The sequence below is a fragment of the Simochromis diagramma genome, unplaced genomic scaffold (genome assembly GCF_900408965.1).
Source record: "Simochromis diagramma unplaced genomic scaffold, fSimDia1.1 OVJJ01000284.1, whole genome shotgun sequence".
Taxonomy (NCBI): domain Eukaryota; kingdom Metazoa; phylum Chordata; class Actinopteri; order Cichliformes; family Cichlidae; genus Simochromis; species Simochromis diagramma.
Window position 1 is genome coordinate 1050707 of NW_024386871.1, and position 19895 is coordinate 1070601.

General features: G+C 44.6%; 1 protein-coding gene across 1 annotated transcript in view; it reads right to left on the reverse strand.

Moving 5' to 3' along the window:
- Positions 1–19895, reverse strand: part of LOC120733383 (glypican-1-like) — a 46644-nt gene that overhangs the window by 3776 nt on the left and 22973 nt on the right. The window contains exons 2-8 of the mRNA XM_040031505.1: positions 8398–8556; positions 6707–6924; positions 6269–6442; positions 4425–4590; positions 4164–4294; positions 3476–3613; positions 3129–3259 (exon numbers count right to left, since the gene is read on the reverse strand). Of these exons, the coding sequence (XP_039887439.1) occupies positions 3129–3259; positions 3476–3613; positions 4164–4294; positions 4425–4590; positions 6269–6442; positions 6707–6924; positions 8398–8556 (1117 nt within the window). The remainder of the gene's footprint in view (positions 1–3128; positions 3260–3475; positions 3614–4163; positions 4295–4424; positions 4591–6268; positions 6443–6706; positions 6925–8397; positions 8557–19895) is intronic.

The following is a 19895-nucleotide window of genomic DNA, read 5'->3' on the forward strand; positions in this document are numbered from 1 at the left end:
TGCGGTGAAGTATGTCAAGATCAAGGATCAGTTGCCAGTTTGTTTACATGTTTGGCATCTCCCACTACAGTATATATGGGTGTGTACTTTTTTCTCTCCTCCCCCCACTTGTTTCTGTCTCTGGGTGAGAAAGGTGTGAGAGGTCCCAGGTTCAAGCTCCCAATTCATGTTACGTGCCCTAGCCTTCGGGGTAACCTAAACACAACACGAGACGCGACTCCCAAGAAAAGACCGGCACCCTCACAACCAAAGACGCTAAGCAGGAATTTATTTGCTTCACCAAAACAACAAACCGATGTTTCCTGCTCTCCCCTGACCAAAAATAAAAGGCAAACAGAAGACAATGTTCTAGTCTATGCTCCTAAACAAGAGACAAAGTGTTTCATCAAAGAAATGGCTTCTTATTCCCATTTAACTGCTACAGTGCTTTGAATTTGCAGTTCTCTAGTTATAAAACGATATTTTTTAAAATGCTCTCGGCTAGCCGCCACGTTACCAGCAATACAAATGAGCTCACGCTGTTCACTGAAGGATTTAAGTTCAGGATTCTCACACAAGCACTCAAAGCTACGAGCAACTGGCTGGCTCAAGGAGAGATGCAAGGTGGCTGTCAGCTGGAGGCTAAGAGGCTGCTGTCCACTCAATTAGCAGTCGCTGCATGTCTCTGCCAACACACACCTTGGAGGAAGGAGAAGGAAAAAAAACACAGTCCCACTCATACTCTGATGGGAGGAGCCAAACACGTAAACAACATGGCACATAACAAGTAAGATGCACATGTTGTTTTCCCTCTTTTGGACAGTGTGGTTCAACAGAACAGACACTCTTCCTTAGTCAGTATGAATTCGCCTTCACAACTTTCTTTCTTCATGACATTTTCCACTAGAGTCAAAGAACAATGTGTAGTAGAAGGAGGAAGCAGGTCCTTTTTTTGACTATTTGACTGCGCCCCAGTGGTGGAAGCAGGACACGCCCACAGAACCAAAGATAGATGGAGTCTGATTATTCAAGACCTTGTATGTGAGGAGAAGGAACTTGTTGTTGCAATTTGGGCACCATGACACAATCCTACTGAAAGAAGATGTGTGATGATGCCGAGTTATTGTTTCCACAGGATTTCTGTTGTAATTTTGCGTCTGATATCTTTTGAGCTCTACAGAAAACCACAAGATGTCACTGCAAAGCTGCAAGCGAGTATTAATGGCATATTCTTTATCACACACAGTCACACACAGTCAGCAATTCATCTTTATTTCATGGCCTCTTTCACATTATTCACACACACAGAGGCACAGCACATATTTGATGTTTAGTTGGCCCTAATCCAAGCACTTTAAAGAAAGGGAGGTGCGAATGTGTGTGCACGTGTGAAGCGTGGCCGGATCATCAGATTGTTCTCTAATCCATTTGCACATGGATTAAGGGAGGCAGAAAAACACACAGGGGTGTGTTCTTTTGTTTCCATGAATACCTGTGTCGCAGGATGTGGATTTCTGCTGGGATTTGGAATCACTGTATGTGGAAGAGATGTAAGTTCGGCACCTTGGAACTGATGCCTGCTTTGTTTTGACACGGGTGCAACAAATGGCTTTCAACGTGAAGAGGAGGCCTGTGTCTAGCAGCTTCATCAGAAGCTGGATGTTTGGCTTCTTCTCTTTAGAAGCATTTTCCAGTTTTTAAGTATTAAAAAGAAGCGTTCTCTTTGGAATGAAACTTCACTCAACAGTCGTTGTTGGGATGAAGGTGGGAAGGGTCTCCGGGTGGACTCGGATGTCTAACTGCCTTCCTGCCTTTCAGTAACAAGTGCATGTGGGATTAAGAATTGCAGTTAAAAACAACAAAAACCTAAAAAGAAAAAAGTACACACAAAATAGACTATGAACTTTTGTCTTCTTCTTTCACTTGATAGCTTGAGGGGTTGCCACAACAGATCATTTGCCTTCATCTCACCCTAACCCCCAGCATCCTCCACTGGCACATCAACCCTCTGCATGTCCTCCTTCACTACATCCCTGAACTTTCTCTGTGGTCTTCCTCTTTTCCTCTTGCCTGGCACTTCCATATTCAGCATCATTTGTCTGATATATCTGCGCATGTCCAGACTAACTCAGCCTAACTTTGTCTCCAAACCCCTCAAACTGAGATGCCCCTCTGAAGTACTCATTTGTCCATCCTGGTAGTTCACAATCAAAATCACAATCATCTTCAGCTCTGCCGCCTGCAGCTCGGCTTCCTGCTTTTTTGTCAGTCTCACTGTCTCCAAGATAGTCTCACTGCCATCTTGTAAGCCTTCCCTTTCACTCTTGCTTCTGTCTTTCTGTCACAAATCAGCCCTCATACTCATCTGCACCCACTTTATCCTGCCTGCACTCTCTTCTTCACTTCTCTTGTGCACCATCTGCTTTGCATGGTTGAACCCAGGTATCTAAACTCATCTACTGTCACGACCTCTACTCCTTCTATGTTCACCTTTCCACCTGTCTCTCTCTCTCATTCACACACATGTATTCTTCTGAATTTCATTCCTCTTCTCTCCAGTGCAAACCCCCAACTCTCCAGAGTCTCTTCCACCTCTCACTTCAGTGTCGTCTGCAAACATCATAGTCCACAGAGACTCCTGTGCGATCACATCTGTATAAGCCAAAAGCCCAGACTTCCAGCTAACTTGAAACACTCCATTTTATTTCTATTCTCAGCTCTGACAGAGGTGACAAAGGTCATATGATCATCTTAGACACACAGCTCTGGTTGTGAGCACAGCAGCTCCCCTCATCTGCTGTCCACATCTTTCTTTAAGAGGGGGGCAAAACCAATCTGCAGAAGCTGGCTTAAAGGAAGAAGAGTGTGGATTAACTGAGGGGCTGCACCATGGTCCTGTGTACTATATTAAGGGATTATTTTGATATGTGAATCATACAAAGCTGCTCTAGCAAAGTGCATGAATAAAAACATTTGAAATGAGAATACCAGCCCCACATTAATGCTGAGGATAAATGCAGGGAGGTTAAGTAATAATCTTTATATGATGTATAGATAAGTAAACAGAGAAAAACATATAAGAGGTTAGGTTCAGGCTTGTTTTTTAAAATCAACATTAATGCGCACATTTCCTGCTTTTTTCCCCCTACCTGGCTTTAGTGATACCATTCCAGCATTTGTCCTGACTGTTGCCTCCAGGTGCCAGTTTGCCACATAGTGCCAAAGAAAGCTGAATCCAGTACTGACGCATCTCCCTCAGCTTACTGGATAGATCCGATACCTAACAACAAAGAGAGTGCAAACAGTCTTTATAAACAGTACATAAAGTGATGGAGTCTCAATCTTAAAAGCCATGCAAACACCGATAAAAGAAATTCTGCTGAGCTCTTCAGCCGGTCGTTTGCGCTTACATCCATGAAAATCCACTGATGCTTGCTGTCGTTAAGTATGTAATCATTATTTTTAAAGTACACCACACACAGGTAGATGTATGCACCTGCATTTCAAGTCTGAGTCCAGCAGTCGGGGAGGGTTTGTACTCAGACGCAGTCAAGGAGCCACTCTTCTTCTTCTGTTCATGAGGGGTGGGACTTCCTGTTCCTGGCTCTCCTGGCATTCCACACGTCTGATACACCTACAAGCACAAAAGACACAAAGACAGATAGAAAGATGCACACACCGTGAGGTATTTACTAGCTAAGTTTACATTGGTGATATCTAATTCACCCACTAGATGGCGCCACAGACAAGCATTTGAAAATCTCAGCTCCTTTTGCACTGACAGTACATTAATCGGTATATATTAAAGGAGCAGATCACTATCAGTATATCTGTGGCTAACTATGTAAGCTAATAATGCTCTCCATTCTTCTGACGGACTTATCTGGATGGTGCTACGTTCTTTATGATCCCTTATTCACAAGGGGTCACCATAGCAGCTGTATGTTTCATTTGCCAGACAACCTTCCCCATGCAACCCCCAAAGGGATTCGTTTCTCCTGGTTACACAAATGTGTGAACTAATGTGTCAACCTTTAAACTATGGATCCACCATTCTGTCCTTATATGACTTTGTATGTTCCTTAACATGGGAATAAAACCAGTACAGAAGTAAAAGTTTTGGAGGATGATCTGTTTATTTGGAAATAAAAAACTAATATAGGTGTTGAGTCAGACAAGCTTGCCTTAGCTGTAAAAGCATCCATGTTTTCCTGCAGGTAGTGCACCGCCTCGTAGATTCGAACTGGGATGGAAGAAAGAACCACGTCGAGGCTGGGCTCTGTGCTGAAGCTAGACGCCACCTGGATCATCGTGTCTTAACAGGGGAGTGAGGACAGCGACTTTAACCAGGCAACATTTTTTGATTTTTTTTGTTTAGCAGAATTGTTAAATGAACTATTTAAGTGAATTCTCAGAGGATTAGTAAGATTTTCATTGTGTCTCACCTATAAGGTTCTGCCACTCAGGGTTCAGGTCAGCCTGATTGGCCAGGCAGCCCTTCATGACATTTGCGCAGTAGCTGGAGCACGGTTTAGCAGAGGCCACGCCACGACAATGGGGGCAGTATAGCAGCTTCATCAAGGCTCTCTCACACTCTGGACTCAGAGAAACCTGGTATGAGTGAATGGAAGAGTCAGTTTCATTCAAAAAGAAGGAAGTTTATGTTTCTTACAGGGAAAAAGACAGAACAAAACATATTGGCAGTCACCAGCGCTACCCCTCCGCCTCAGGAGATGCACCTGTGGTGCAAATGTGAAATCCCAGGTGACTTCCTTCTCTAGTTATTGGGTTCACAAGATTTTCAAAAAACCTTGTGACCTAACCCTAACCCTTGATGTTGAGGTCACTGAGATCTGAACTTGTCTGAGATTTTTAGTAGCTGCACCTCTGGCATTATTTTGTAAATCCTATATTGCCTCTTTCTCACGTTATTTCACAAAGTTTGTTGTCCACCCACGCTATTGTCAACCTGCCCCCCTCTGTCTTTCATTGCTAAGGGGTAAAAAACAGAAATTAGTTCTTTTCCCTGTCCTTTCAATGAGGGAACTAATTAAAAAACACACAGTAGAGGGCGCTATCGCAGCATAATATGAAATACAGGCGCAACTGGAAGGCAATGATGACCCTGCCTGTCTGTCTTTTTACAACACTGCTGCTCTCTCAGCTTCTGATTATGAACCCAAGTCGTGAAATGTTGTCAGCTTCACCACGACTGCTGTCACATCTCAGAGTGGGACGCTTCAAATCAGAGAAACAACAGCACACAAAGGTGTGTTTGTCTGATTTTAATAAGCGCCGTGCTCTCTTGCATACCCTCACACATTCATCTCTGTGCATTCTGAAGCTCAGTCAGCACACACTCGAGACCCGCTCGTGTGGAAACAGTCGCTGTCAGCGCGAGGTCTGCGTTCATTTGCGTCACACATTTTTCCATGCGATAATGTCTTTCATGTGTTTAAAACTCTGCGCTGCTAATGAAGTTTTGACAAAAACTAAACGAGGTGGGCTACATGTGCTGTGATGGAGTGCACAACTTGAGCAGGTTTTGCACTCAGATTTTCATATCAATCAGAAATGAATGGAACCTACGGGAAACCAGAAACATGCCGAGTTTTGGGAAAATGGGCTTAACAGTACCCAATTCCTGCTTTTAAAAAAACAAAGATTTATGCACTGCTGATATACTGGCATCTGGGACGAGTGATGAACCGAAGGCATGCCTTGCTCTTGTTCTTTGTGTCCTAAATCAAACATTAAAAAAGAGGAGGCTGCAAACCATAAAACGCAGACAAAAAACAAACAGCCAAATCTGACGCGCTCCGTCCCCGAGAGATGAGAAAACTGCAGCAAGAGCTGGAAAAAACAAACAAACATCATCACACCCATAATTTGCTGTCATCCCTCCAAGTGAGAGTTTTGTTCTCATGGCAGAGTCTGAAATTCATTTCTGATGATCTTTGTGTTTTTCATTTGTAGGGTGGGGACATTTTCTCTGGCAGCCAGGGTGTGACGATCATGCAGCCATCATCTCTGCTTTCCTGGGACTACGCCAGGCAGGCCTTAGACACACACACACACAGGCTGTGTGTGCAGATGTTCGTGTTTCCATGACTTCAGTGGACATCATTTGCCTTTCACTGAGTTCATGTGGCTTTACCCTAACCTGAACCTGAACTGCTACTTGCTTCACTCTCATATTTAATTATATACCTCATGGGGACTTGCCATTTCTCCCCCAAAGAGGGAGGATCCCAACACCTAAATGAGTATTACAAGCATGCACGCTCACCTGTGAGACCTTCCTGACCACATCTGCGCTGACTAACAGCCCCTGGACAAACGACCTGGCTGTGACAAACGCCCGGATCACCTTCGCCTTCATGTCTCGAGGGACGTCTCCAAACGGCCGCAGCGTCTCCTGTTGCTTAGCAACACACTCAAGGTAGTCCTCTGATAAGCTGACCTGTGAGACAGAGGTGACAGTGGAAGTGGACACACTGCGGATGAAATATGTTGCTGGGTACGCTGTTAGAAAAAATACAAGATCTTCCAGAGCAAGAGCAAAGGCAAAGGAATTCTCCAAACCACATCAAGAATCTCCAGTTTGGCCAACACTTGGGGACCCAACTGGAATTAGCTGTAACATTATTTTCTCAGCTGAGTCAGTTCCCTACACACCTTTTTTATTTTGCGTCTCTGAAAAAAAGGATACTTTGTCTTTACTCACATCTGTGGGTGCAGAGGCTTTGAATGTGCGCTCCAAAAGGCGGGACCAGAACTCGGACAGGTTCTCGTCCAGGTTGAGAGCAGAGCCCCGATAGTACTGACGCAGGTCTGTGTAGAGATCCCCGTACAGACGGCTGTTCTGGGAGTACAGCGGGCCGAGAGGAGACAGCACCTCCTGCAGGGAGCGCTCGGAGCGACCGTGCAGCTCAGTGAAATACACTGGAGGAGGGAAGGAGAAGAAGAGCCTCACCTTAACCAGAGCTCCACAACAAGGCGAATTACATGCACATGCTCGACACATCAAGTGTAGCAAACAAACACCTATTTATACGTGTAGTAAACACACAGCAACAGCAATCATCTGGATTTCTGTTTCCAGACACTCCAAAAATGTCCTTTAATTTGTGTCTGGCTTCATCTGAGCTGAGTAATCCATGTGGCGTTTTTTAGCAGCTAGATTCAAGAGCTGGCTGATATCATACCAAATCTGCAGGCTGGTGCTGAGCAGGAAGTGTTACAGTGAGTTTATCAGATGGATTTTGATGAAAGAGCACCTGCCAGGCTGTGCATGTGGAAGCTAGTGACTATATTGCTGAGACAGGGCCAAAGTAATGGGGCTGTGAACCGTAACTCTAAAAACAACCGAGGTGGACTGTAAAACTCTGGAGAGGTGAGGGGAATGCGTCAGTTTTCAGTGCGACTTTCTTACTATAAACGGCTTTTTTCACCTCACACGTTGTCATGTGTCATTTTTGTTTTAACGGCCTTTCTGTTAAACAGCCACGATGCAGATGAACTATTTTCATGCACATTTCGTTTATAATATTTGACTTAAGATTTATCTAGGTTTAATTTATCTCTGCAGACAGATGGATACAAAGCGAGCGAGAGGCCAACAGGAGAGAACGAGGGAGTCAGCGAGCTGTCTCTGCAGTATACTGGTCTGGGCTTTTCCCTCATGCTTCAAAGGGCATGGACCAGTGCCAGTCTGCTCTAACAACATCCAGATGGACGGCCACGTTACTGCTACCGAGGTGGCCTGCTGCCTTCAGACTAATAATACTGTCCTCTCCTCCTCCTCCTCCTCCTGCTGCTCTCACTTGTCTTTCTCTTTATTTATTTTTATCCTGAAACATTGTTTCTTCTCAGCGCTAATGACACATTCCTCTCTGGTTGCATTCGTCTGTTTCGCTGGTGTTAGCAGCGGCAGATCTCAGTCTTCTTCCTCCCTTACATCCCTCTCTCTTCCTCTGATGTGCAGTGATCTGCAGACACGGCTCCTCAGTGGGTCAACTGCTCATTAGCTGAACCAGCCATTGCCCCAGGGGACACCCCTCTGTTTGTGTGCGTGTGTGTGTGTGAACACGAGTGGGTGTGTGTGTGTCTCCCCTGAGATGAGGGGATCAGCTTATCGTGTTTCATTGTTTCTGCCTGACTCCGCTCTCATTATAGCACCCAGTCAGGGGTCCCCTTGACGCACACACGCACACTTTTGTACAGTGACACACACACCCACCCTCTCCAGCTGTAGTATTGAGCAGTGTGCACGGGCAGAGCTTGTAACAAACAAAAAGATACACAACACACTAATGTCACACTGCTCTGGGCTCACTTCTGAAGCTTTGCTATCGAGCTCAGCTAGTAATGAGTGTCTCGCACACAAACACACACACACACATACACCGTACTTACTGTCAAAGCTCCTGTGGAGACCATTGAAGACAGCCTGCAGCGACCTGCCGGCCTCTCTGATCAGTCCCTCTGTTTCTTTGGTGCTCAAACCGGCCAGGTCCTCCTCCATTGCGCTGGTACAGCAAGTCGGGCCCTGAGGACACATCCTCAGATGTTCACCTGACGCAGTGAGAGGGACACTAATTAATTAATTGGGCTTAACTGAATTGACATTATCTAATAAATGAACTTGTCAGCTTTCGAACATGTCCGTTTTCCACCATCCCGAACAACCACGAACACCGGGCTTAAAGAAGAGCGAGGTGCAGACGGGAGCTGTAACTGATTCTATTATCACTCATCGGGATGGCAACAGTCAGTTCACCACTTTATCTTAGATTGAAATATGTCAGCTACTGCTGGACAGTATGAGGCCCCCCTGAATTTGCATCTAGCGCCATCTTAGGTTAACATTTGAGTGCACTTTGAGTCTACTGTTGTAATATCTCTAAATTTAGAGCTACAACGAGGACAAAATTGTATTCTGCTAAATTAATGCGCGCAAAATAATTCACGCTCCAATCAGCTGTAGCTTTGCTTTGTAATTGGCAGGTATTTCCACATCTACTTGCTAACCTCCTCAGAAAGATTAAAACATTAATACCTGCCAAACATCAAGATGTTACAATTACAATGAGGCTAATCTCTACGTAGTGGTGCCGATAAGATGCAGAATGAGACAACAGAAATCTTTCATCTCATCTCAGACATCTTAACGTATTACAAACATGTTTTGTTTCTATTTATTCGACACATGCCAACCCCTCCGGTCTCACATGGTTAGCAGGATTTGGCATGTATGCAGATGCTGTTGGACCACTTTAGTTACTGCTGCATTAGTATTTGAAAACTTCGAAATGAACTTGTATCTGCTGTGTGTTCCTTGTGTGTAGTGCTCTGCTAATATTTGGCTACTTAATTACAACTTGGCTGCAGGACACTCTCTTTCTATGTTTTTGCCAGAGTAAAGAATTTGGGTGCTTCTCATAAAATATTTATGACACTGCTGGAACCCTTTTATGCATTCAGCCAAGATGAGCACTATTTACAGTGTATACAGTATAGCTGATTCATATATAGCACCAACAATGACTTTTTTTGCCCTGCTTTCCCCTCGGACTGTATATTTGTGTGTCTGCACTTTTTGAGGAAGTGTGTAAACTTGATTTAAAGTCTGTAATCGTTTTGTAAAAGTCCCTCGTTGGAGCCCATATTGCATTTAGCATTCCTAAACATATTCATTTTCTTTAGAATCCATATTATTTCTGTTTGCAAACAATATTATTTTTTTAACAGAAACAAAAATTACCAAGGTCGATATTATCAGCCCTCTGACAAATGGACCTTTTAATATTTAGCCATAGCAGAAACCACTGTTGTGCAGTGATGCGTTCTTTTACATTGTAATGCTAAAACTGAGGGTTATCTTCCAAAAACCTCAGCAACAGTTTGAGCTGTCACTTGAGAGATCATCATGCCAAAAGCAAAAGAAATCCATTTAGGCTAAAAGAATTGTTGATGCTCACAAAGCAGAAGACAGATATAGTTATATTTAAGGATAAAGCTATCACAACAATTCCAAGTTGTAAAAACTGGAGTCAGAAGTATCATCAAGACATTCAGAGAGACACACAACACAGAACAAGCCTGACAGAGGAAGGAAGCAAAAGAGTTCAAAGACTCTCTAAAGAAAACTAGTGAGAGAGACGTGTTTAAAGACCCCAGAACAACTGCCAAGACACGAGTGAATGACTTAACCAAGATGGGAAAGTCGCGAAGAAGAGAGGTTGGAGACCAAGAAAAACTCCCACAAAAGTGACACGTTCAAGCCAGGCTGAAGTCTGGAAAGATTATCCATACTGGAAGCGCGTCCTTTGGCAAAAACTGGGTCCGGGTCATCGCTTTGTCTTCCAACGCGACAAGGATACAGAACATGCGTCGCTCCTGGAGAAGAACTACCTCCCGAAGACCAAAGTGAACATTGATTGACTGGGATGTACCGGCCCTGATTTGAATTCCACTGAAAATCTGTGGGCTGAACTGAAGACCAAGGTATATGCCACAAACCATCGAATCTGGAGGAGCTTGGCAGATTCGCCAAAGAAAACCGGGCTGGGATTTCTCAGGAGATGTGTGTGAGACTTATTGAAAACCACAACCACCGACTCCAGGCTGTTATCCAGCTATGCTTTGACCCTGGTATTTTATTTTTTCTGAAATAATTTGGTTTCTGTCTGCAAAGTAAAATAATTTGAGCATCCAGAATAAAACTAGGATGTTTGGAAAAGCTGTGTTAAAAATTCCTTGCTCTGTTTGAAAACTTTTGGGAAATATTTTTAAAAGAATGACATTTTCATTCCTTTTAAAGCGAATAATTCGGTCCTTGTCTGTATATATTATTCATGTATTGCTGCAGTCGTTTTTTTTTTCAGCTTACACAACACATGGTTCACCAGTGCAACACAAACTCTGAAACAAAAGCTGCAAGTCTGGAGACTACTCATAACCTCGAGCCAGGAACTAAATCCTGAGCATGACATTCAAACATCACAGAAATGCAGAATCAAAATGTGAAAATGTATCGCCTTCAGCATTTTATTATTTTTTGTCTCTGGTCTCATGGGGATTCCCAGAAACTGAAAAAATTGAATATTCTTTTCCCCACATACACAAATAAACATTCACAAAGTCTCAAAAGCAGTCTGCAGCATGGACTGGTTGCCTTCAGGATTTGTGTGTGTGTGTGTGTGTGTGTGTGTGTGTGTGTGCGTGTTTGGGTGTTTATGTGGCTACGTCTGGAAGGGTTAAGGGTGAGTAAGTACCCCAAGGCTATGTGCATCACTGCTCTCTGCCTTCTTAACAGTTTCGGGAATCGGGTGTGCAGGTTTGTTGGTGTGGGTGCGCGCGCGCGCGCGTGTGTGTGTGTGTGTGGGTTGGTGGGCAGAATTTGTCCACTGCAGTAAGTGGAGCAGAAGGGGAGATGCCTTCATCATCACTGCTCCATGAATCTTTCATTGGCACTGGGTGGTGTGTGTGTGGTTGTGTGTGTGTGACTGTGTGTGTGTGTTAACCGATAACCGAGAGCGAGATAAATGGTGGCATCTGGATTGCAGGAAATAGGACTTTTGTATCACCTTGCTTCTTTTCTCACATCCTGCTTTTGATATTTGGCATAATGTTTGTTTCACTGCCTTGCACAGAGAGCCACGGCGTTAAACCCGTCACACGCCCATCAGCTCTAACACGGAGATATTCTCTTTCATTCGGTCTTTAGTGTCAAGTGTAGGTCTGAGATGAGACGCTTCACTCATCTGAGCTTTTAAAAAAATCTACCAGTGACACCTGCTTCTTCACTGAGCGGCGAGCCTCATCATTAACTCACGTTGGAAGAAGCTCTTAAAAAGAACACTAATCACATCCTCACACTTAAGCTGTGAATTTTCACGACGCCCACAGTCCTTTCAATCTGATTTCCGGTGTTAATCACTGAATCCTCATCTTTGTGCGCCGTGATTACAGCCTCACTGCCAGTTATTCCAAACATTCAATCACATATTTAGTCAAATATACACTTTGATATTATACAATCAGTTTGGCCAATTTTCCACACAGCTCTGCAGATTTGTCTCTGATTGGACAGGTAGAAATCATTTATGGGTGCTACTTTTTCGAGCGTTTGGTAGTACAAATAAATCCTTTACTAAATAGCTTATTCCATTTTAACAGCATTTTAACTTTTAAATGCTATTTTATCAACTGGAGATTTTGTATTCAATATGAAAATCTTAAGTGTGCGATTGAAAATTTATTAAAAATTCTTTTTTTAAAAACATTCTTTCAGTCAGTGCTTGCACTTTTGGATTTGCACAAACATTTGGGCAAAGCAATGAAGTAGAAGACCAGAGGCACTTTTCTTTTTTCTTCTTGCACTTGTTTTCCGCCACAGTGTAGATTTTGGAGATCATTTCCCATTCCCATATTTCATTCTCACTACTGGACAGAAAAAGCACAAACTTGGGCTATTTATTTATGACAAAATTTATGGTTTAGTATTTGGTGTCAATCCAACCTAAAACTTAAGATAAAAATAAAACAGAAAGTCGTCATATGGGCTCTGAAAACTACACCCTGATGCCATCTTCGAGTGCGCGTGCACAGCAGCTAATGTTAGCATTTCGCTGTCGGTTTGCTTACCGACCGTGAAGACATGGGGGCGTTTTTGTTTTTTTGTTGGTTTTTTTTACTACAAACACATACGCTCTACTGCATTCCTGGGTTTCTGGGTAATGGAAGCAACCGGGATCCTGCTATAAAAACTTAATTTATTTGGATAGACAGAAGTGAGTGCAGCGGTTACACACTAACACATGTGTACAAACAGCAAGCTTGCAAACACGCTCGCCCACACATGAAAGTGCATTTAAAGGAGCCGGGAAAAAAAAGCAGAGGGTCCATCAAAGTGCAGGTTATCTGGGATTAAGTGGCTTGCTCGAGGGTTTCGTGATGGGAAATGGAGAGGCATTGGGCATTCATCTGCACACAGAGGCAGAGTGAGATTGTCAAAATGGCAGAAACTCCTTTTAAGCGAGACACAACTTTTAAGTGCCCCGGAGTAGTGGAGCAGGGGAGAGGAGAGGAGAAATCTGGTTGCTCACACTGTTTTTTGCCCTCGAGCTACAGCATATATTTAGTTAAGTTAGCTTCCTTAGGGGTAAACACACATTTTGCACTTTACTTACGGGAATCCTCACTGACATAATCCATCTCCTAGTGCCCAAGGCCTCTTTCAGATAAGAAAAGCATATATAACACATATATATTTGTGTATATATATGTATTACTTTTCCATGATTCTTTGGCCCCGTTCATGAAGTGTTAACAAGAGTCACATGACTCAATTACAGGAGGAGAGCTCTAAGTGTTAGCGTAAATACACCGACAATGTGGTGACAATGAGGTGACGTTCTTTTGCTTAAGGAACATTTGGACGCTGGAAAGGGCCTCGTTCTTTTAGGACATTGTATGCCTGTTACATGTGTCCAGGGGTCTACTGCACACACTTATGTATGCGACATGAATGGAGGTGTACATACTTGTTCAACTCCAACACGAGATTAGTAGAAGCCCGTGGAAGGAAAGCATGAGATGGGAAGAGCCTGGGCTATATGGTCAGTGAAGATCCTCTGATACCTGCGGATAGAGTCATCTTTGAGACCGATGAAATATACTTAAAGGTGTGTGCGCGTGTGTGTGTGTGTCTGTGGTGTGCATCCAATCACACGTGGCGACATAATGAGAGGTCTTCTGATACCTGGTATGATTTCACAACAAGATGGCGCCGAGTATGGCAGCCTCGTCGCGAGCTCCCCCAAGCAACAGCTTTTTTCTGTGTTTAATTTTACTTTTCCTTCATTTTTTCGCGAGTAGCACATGTCTCCTTGTGTACGACCGACAAACCTTACTGGACATAAAAGACGGTCTTTCTTATAACTTTCCGGAGTTCAAGTTTTGCAACACGGACGCTCCGTTTGCAGACCCCCCATTCATCTCACCTGAGACGCCTTTGTTCTCTGGCCCTGGAGGCCGCAAACGCCGATGCAGAGGGAGAAGATCTGGCGTTCTGGTTCGACTGAGACGGCGCACTAACAGACCACCGTTACCCAGTTTATTACTGGCTAATGTGCAGTCTCTGGAGAACAAGCTGTGCGAGCTTCGGGCACGGATCTCATTCCAGCGAGAGATGTGGGACTGCTGCGTGATCTGCCTCACAGAAACCTGGCTATCGGACAAGGTACCGGACTCCGCAATACAACTGCCGGGGTTCTCTGTGCATTGCGCGGACAGGTCACAGGATCTTACTGGGAAAAGCAGAGGCGGTGGTGTGTGTTTCATGATCAACAACAGCTGGTGTGATTATGCGAACGTGCACCCGGTCAAATCCTTCTGCTCACCGGACCTGGAGTACCTGATGATTAAGTGCCGGCCATTCTGGCTACCGAGGGAATTTACAGCAGTGATTATTACAGCTGTTTACATTCCCCCACAAGCCGACACTGACCGAGCACTCAGGGAACTGTACAGCGCGATCAGCAGCGAGGAAACCGCACACCTAGAGGCAGCGTTTATCACGACCGGGGACTTTAATAAGGGAAACCTGAAGAAAGTCTCACCCAAACTCCACCAACACATCCATTTTAACACGCGTGGAGACCGGCTACTCGACCACTGTTACACCTCTTTCTGGGATGCGTACAAAGCCCTCCCCCGCGCCCCATTCGGCCAATCAGATCACCGCTCCATCCTGCTCCTGCCCGCCTACAGGCAGAAGCTGAAACAGGAAGCTCCAACCCGGAGGGCGGTGCACTGTTGGACGGACCAATCGGAGTCTGCGCTGCGGGACTGTTTTGATCACGCGGACTGGGAAATGTTTCACGTGGCTGCTAGGGACATTGATGAATACACAGACTCAGTCTGCGGATTTATCAGGAAATGCGTGGAAGATGTCGTCCCATCCAGAACAGTTAAATCCTTCCCAAATCAAAAACCCTGGATTAACGGAGATGTTCGCGCGGCACTGGTGGCACGGAGCACCGCCTTTGCCTCCGCGAACACATCGGACTACAAACACGCACATTACCAACTCCGGAAGACGATCAAAGCAGCCAAACGTGAGTACAGGGACAGGGTGGAGCAACAGTTTGACAACCCTCGGAGTATGTGGCAGGGACTAAACACGATCACAGACTTTAGAGGGAAAACCAGCACACCGCAGACCACGGCCTCTCTGTGTGAGGATCTAAACGTATTCTACGCTAGATTCGACACAGCGAACACCATGAGACCGGACAGTGTGCGCACCGCGGATGACGTCAGTGCGCACACTGTGTCTGAGGAGGATGTGCGGAGGTGCTTCAGGAAGGTGAACGCACGCAAAGCTACTGGTCCGGACGGGATTCCCGGCCGCGTCCTCAAGTCATGCGCGGCTCAGCTGGCTGGAGTGTTCACGCACATCTTCAACCTTTCCCTCTCTCTGTCTGTAGTCCCAGCCTGCTTCAAAATGGCCACCATCGTCCCTGTACCCAAATCCCCCACCATCTCCTCATTGAACGACTGGCGACCTGTAGCCCTGACCCCCATCGTAAGCAAATGCTTCGAGAAGCTGGTCAGGGACTTCATCTGCTCTGCACTACCCGACTCACTGGACCCTCTACAGTTCGCATACCGCCACAACAGGTCCACTGATGATGCCATAGCCCTGACACTACACACTGCCCTGTCACACCTGGAGAAGAGAGACACGTATGTGAGAATGCTGTTTGTAGATTACAGCTCAGCATTCAATACCATCGTTCCCTCGAAGCTGGACAGGAAACTGCAGGATCTAGGACTGAGTAGCTCCCTCTGCAGCTGGATCCTTAGCTTCCTGTCTGACAGACGCCAAGTGGTCAGACTGGGCAGCATCACCTCATCCCCCATCACACTGAACACTGGTGCTCCACAGGGGTGTGTACTGAGCCCTCTCCTATACTCACTCTACACCTACGACTGCACAGCCACTAACAACTCCAACATCATTGTGAAGTTTGCGGACGACACTACAGTGGTGGGTCTTATCACCAACGGTGATGAGACAGCTTACAGGGAGGAGGTCAGCGCCCTGACCCACTGGTGTCAAGACAACCATCTCACCCTCAACGTCGCAAAGACAAAGGAGTTGATAGTGGATTTCCGGAGGTGCAGAGAAGTACACACCCCCATCACCATCAGCGGCGCTGCTGTGGAGAGAGTGAGCAGCTTCTGGTTCCTTGGTGTACATCTGGCTGAGGATCTTACGTGGTCAGTACACACAAACAAAACAGTGAAGAAGGCGCAGCAGCGCCTCTTCTTTCTCAGGAGACTGAAAAGATTCGGCATGAGCCCCCGCATCCTCAGGACCTTCTATCACTGTGCCATTGAGAGCATCCTCACTGGATGCATCACCACCTGGTATGGCAACAGCACCGCCTACAACTGCAAAGCTCTCCAGCGAGTAGTGCGGTGCTCTGAACGGATAATTGGAGGTGAGCTTCCCTCCCTCCAAGACATCTACAGGAAGCGGTGCCTGAGGAAAGCGGGGAGGATCATCAAGGACTCCAGTCACCCCAGCCATAAACTGTTCAGACTACTTCCATCAGGAAGGAGGTTCTGCAGCATCCGGTCCCGTACCAGCAGACTGAGAGACAGCTTCTTCCACCAGGCCATCAGACTGCTGAACACGTCATAGACACCTCAGCTTCACTACTGGAACTTTAACATTATGCACTCCATACTGTACAGTAATGCCACTGTTTTGCACATGTCTCAACTCTGTATATTTTTATATATTTTATTTATTGTTTACTCTATTTAATTTGTAAAATATGTGTACACACACACACACACACGTAGAAAAATATTTAGTATACACATCCAGAAATGCATATACTATTATATATTGTACATATATTTATTAGTTTCAGATGTAGCCATTCTTGTATTTTGCACAACTCTGTTGCTTGTGAAGCTCGCACACAAGAATTTCACTCACATGTGCTGTACCAATGTACCTGCACATGTGATGTGACAATAAAAGTGATTTGATTTGATTTGATTTGAAGGGTATGCACGTTAATACCAGCTATGTTCATAATTTCCCTGCTGTGGTTTTGTAAGGTGCTGCTATTCCTTAATGGTTTAAATCTGATCTACGTTCTTTTTTTTTTTTAACTCCACACCCAACTGTTTAAAATGCTTCATGCCTCAAGGTTAACAGCTACCCAACCCTAGCTATAGAGGCTGGGTTTTGTTTGAATTGGCCACATTTGTGGTATTCAATCAGGTATAAAGGCAAAAATGTCCTGAACTGCTAAAGTATGCAGCGAGATGTGTCGTATTGATGGCTTTAGAAGGTTATAAAACATGTGAGCCCTTCAATTATCATGTCAAATAGGTGTGTGGGGGGTGGGGGTTGCAGACAGAGTTTAACAAGTGAATCCTTTGTTCTGAGCTACGTCTTAAACTTCCTAACTTTTATCCCTAAAACCTGCAGCTTCCTGAAATATTTTTGCCTCAAATGAAGTTTGCTTCAGACTCAACCCATCTTTGCGGAGCGTCTCTGGTCTCATGCTCTGGCATATCAACCACTGCATTTGCACACTAGGGTAGATGCCAGTATTCTTCTCTTTTTTTCACAGGGTTCTACTAAAATAGATATCCAGGAACCTCTCTAAACAAATAAATACTTTGGCTGATCTCTCCTTCTGGCTTAGCTTTACCCCGTGGTCGTCTATATGAGCACACCCTTCTTTAGATCCTAACAACTTTAACAACCTCCGTCCGATTTCCAATCTACCCTTCATTTCTAAAATACTCGAAAAAGTGGTTGCAGCTCAACTTCATTTAATCTACGAGAGATTTCAATCTGGTTTTCGCTCATGTCACAGTACAGAAACTGCTTTACTTAAAGTCACTAACGATCTTCTAATCGGAGCTGACTCTGGTCTTCTCACCATTCTCGTCCTTTTAGATCTGCGCTCAGCCTTCCTTCTCTTTCCACCCAGTCTACGTCCATTCTTGTTCACAGCAATTCTCTTCTGCATGGTCTCCCCCAAAAATCCCTCCATAAGCTTCAACTGGTTCAGAACTCTGCTGCTCGCATTATCACCAGAACCCCCTCCTACCAGCACATGACCCCTGTTCTTCAGGAACTTCACTGGCTCCCTGTGAAATTCCAGATAATATTCAAACCTCTTCTGCTCACCTTCAAGGCCATTCATAACCTCACTCCTCCTTACCTTTCTGACCTGTTAACCACTACCTGTTCTGCCCGTTCACTTCGATGTTCTTCTTCTATCCAGCTTGCTGTACCTTCCTTCCGCCTCACCACCATGGGAAGCAGAGCTTTCGGCTGCTCTGCTCCCAGGCTGTGGAACTCTCTACCACCAGAAATAAGAAACATTGGTTCTCTCCCCCAGTTTAAATCCCAACTCAAAAGTTGTCTGTTCAAATCTGCATATTCACTGTGAATCCACTGTTTGTTTAATTTTATCTCTAGTGTAGGGTTTCAGCAGCAATAACCAGCTGTGACTGAGCAGTTTCCAGCAGTTTTCAACAGTTCCAAGCCCAACGGTGCCAGGTATGGAGCATAAACAGAACTACACTTGTTATTTTTGGGTTTCACACCATAAACTCATCCCTGGAGTGAAATCCGCCTTCATAGAATTCTACTAAAAAGTCAAGGACAACAACCAGAACAGTGCTTGGTGCCACTAGGTGCACTGAACTGGTAAGATATGTACCATATATACAAAAGGTATCCTCAAAATGAAGATCAAGTTAAAGGAGCACATTAGAGGAGATCAAACATGCACAGGGGAGAGAATAGGACTCGAAGGAGGCAAACTCAGTGAGGTTTCTGATTTTGTTGTATAATACACAAGTTCACCACTGCCCTTGGTTATGTATTCAAAACAGATGAGTCACCTAGGAAGCAGTGAGAAACTATTACTTAAGCTAAGTAAACCCAAGCTTTAACCTTCAAAGATGCCAAGGATGGAAAAACAAAAACAGCAGCAAAACCTGTTTTTACTCTTAACGTCTAAAATGGAAACTGGTCATCACAAAAAAAAGCAGAATAATTACTGTACAAGACCGCAGAATCACACACACGCACTAAGTTATACACGTGCAGAGCACTACCCACTTGTTTGGTGTTTTTAATTCATTGAAAGTTTTCAAAAGAGCAGCTGTGACGTAAAAGGCAGCTGAGCTGAACGCAACCCTGTGAAAACATGCCGCCGCAGTCTTTACCATGGCGCTATCCCTGTTAATATTTATCAGCTGCTCGTGGTGATGAACACTCCAGATGGGTGGTTTCTCAGGTGCATGCATGATCCAAAGCCATTGCCAACAATCTTTAAAAAAATTAACCAGACTGCATCCCCCTGAAAATTACTACGTAAGTGTTGGCTAAACACATGTGACACTGCAGGAGATCTGATCGGCAGTGAATGAGTTACTGCGGCAACTTGACGTTGTGCACAAACTGAACATCTTTCTGTAGTTTGCCTGTTGGATGTGGGCACTGGTATTTGTGATCAACATGAATTATTTGGCCAGTATACTGGCTGACTGCTCACAGATATACTATATATTTTCTGATACGCATCGATATAAACGTTTGTTGAAAAATCAACTTGTTTTCAATAATCTCCACGTGTAAGTAGAGTATGGTTTGGGTAAAGTTGGTGATCAAGGATCAAAGAATGCAATGAAAGCAAAACCCATTTAAATACAGATTATCCTGTTTTTTATTGGAGGAACACGTTTTTCACCTCATGAGGTTGGCGTGAATCCCGAGGAGGTAAATTCTTTGGTATTGATTATGTGGAAATGTATGATGTGATATTTATGAGGAAAAATTCCTTTAATGCCAAGTAGAG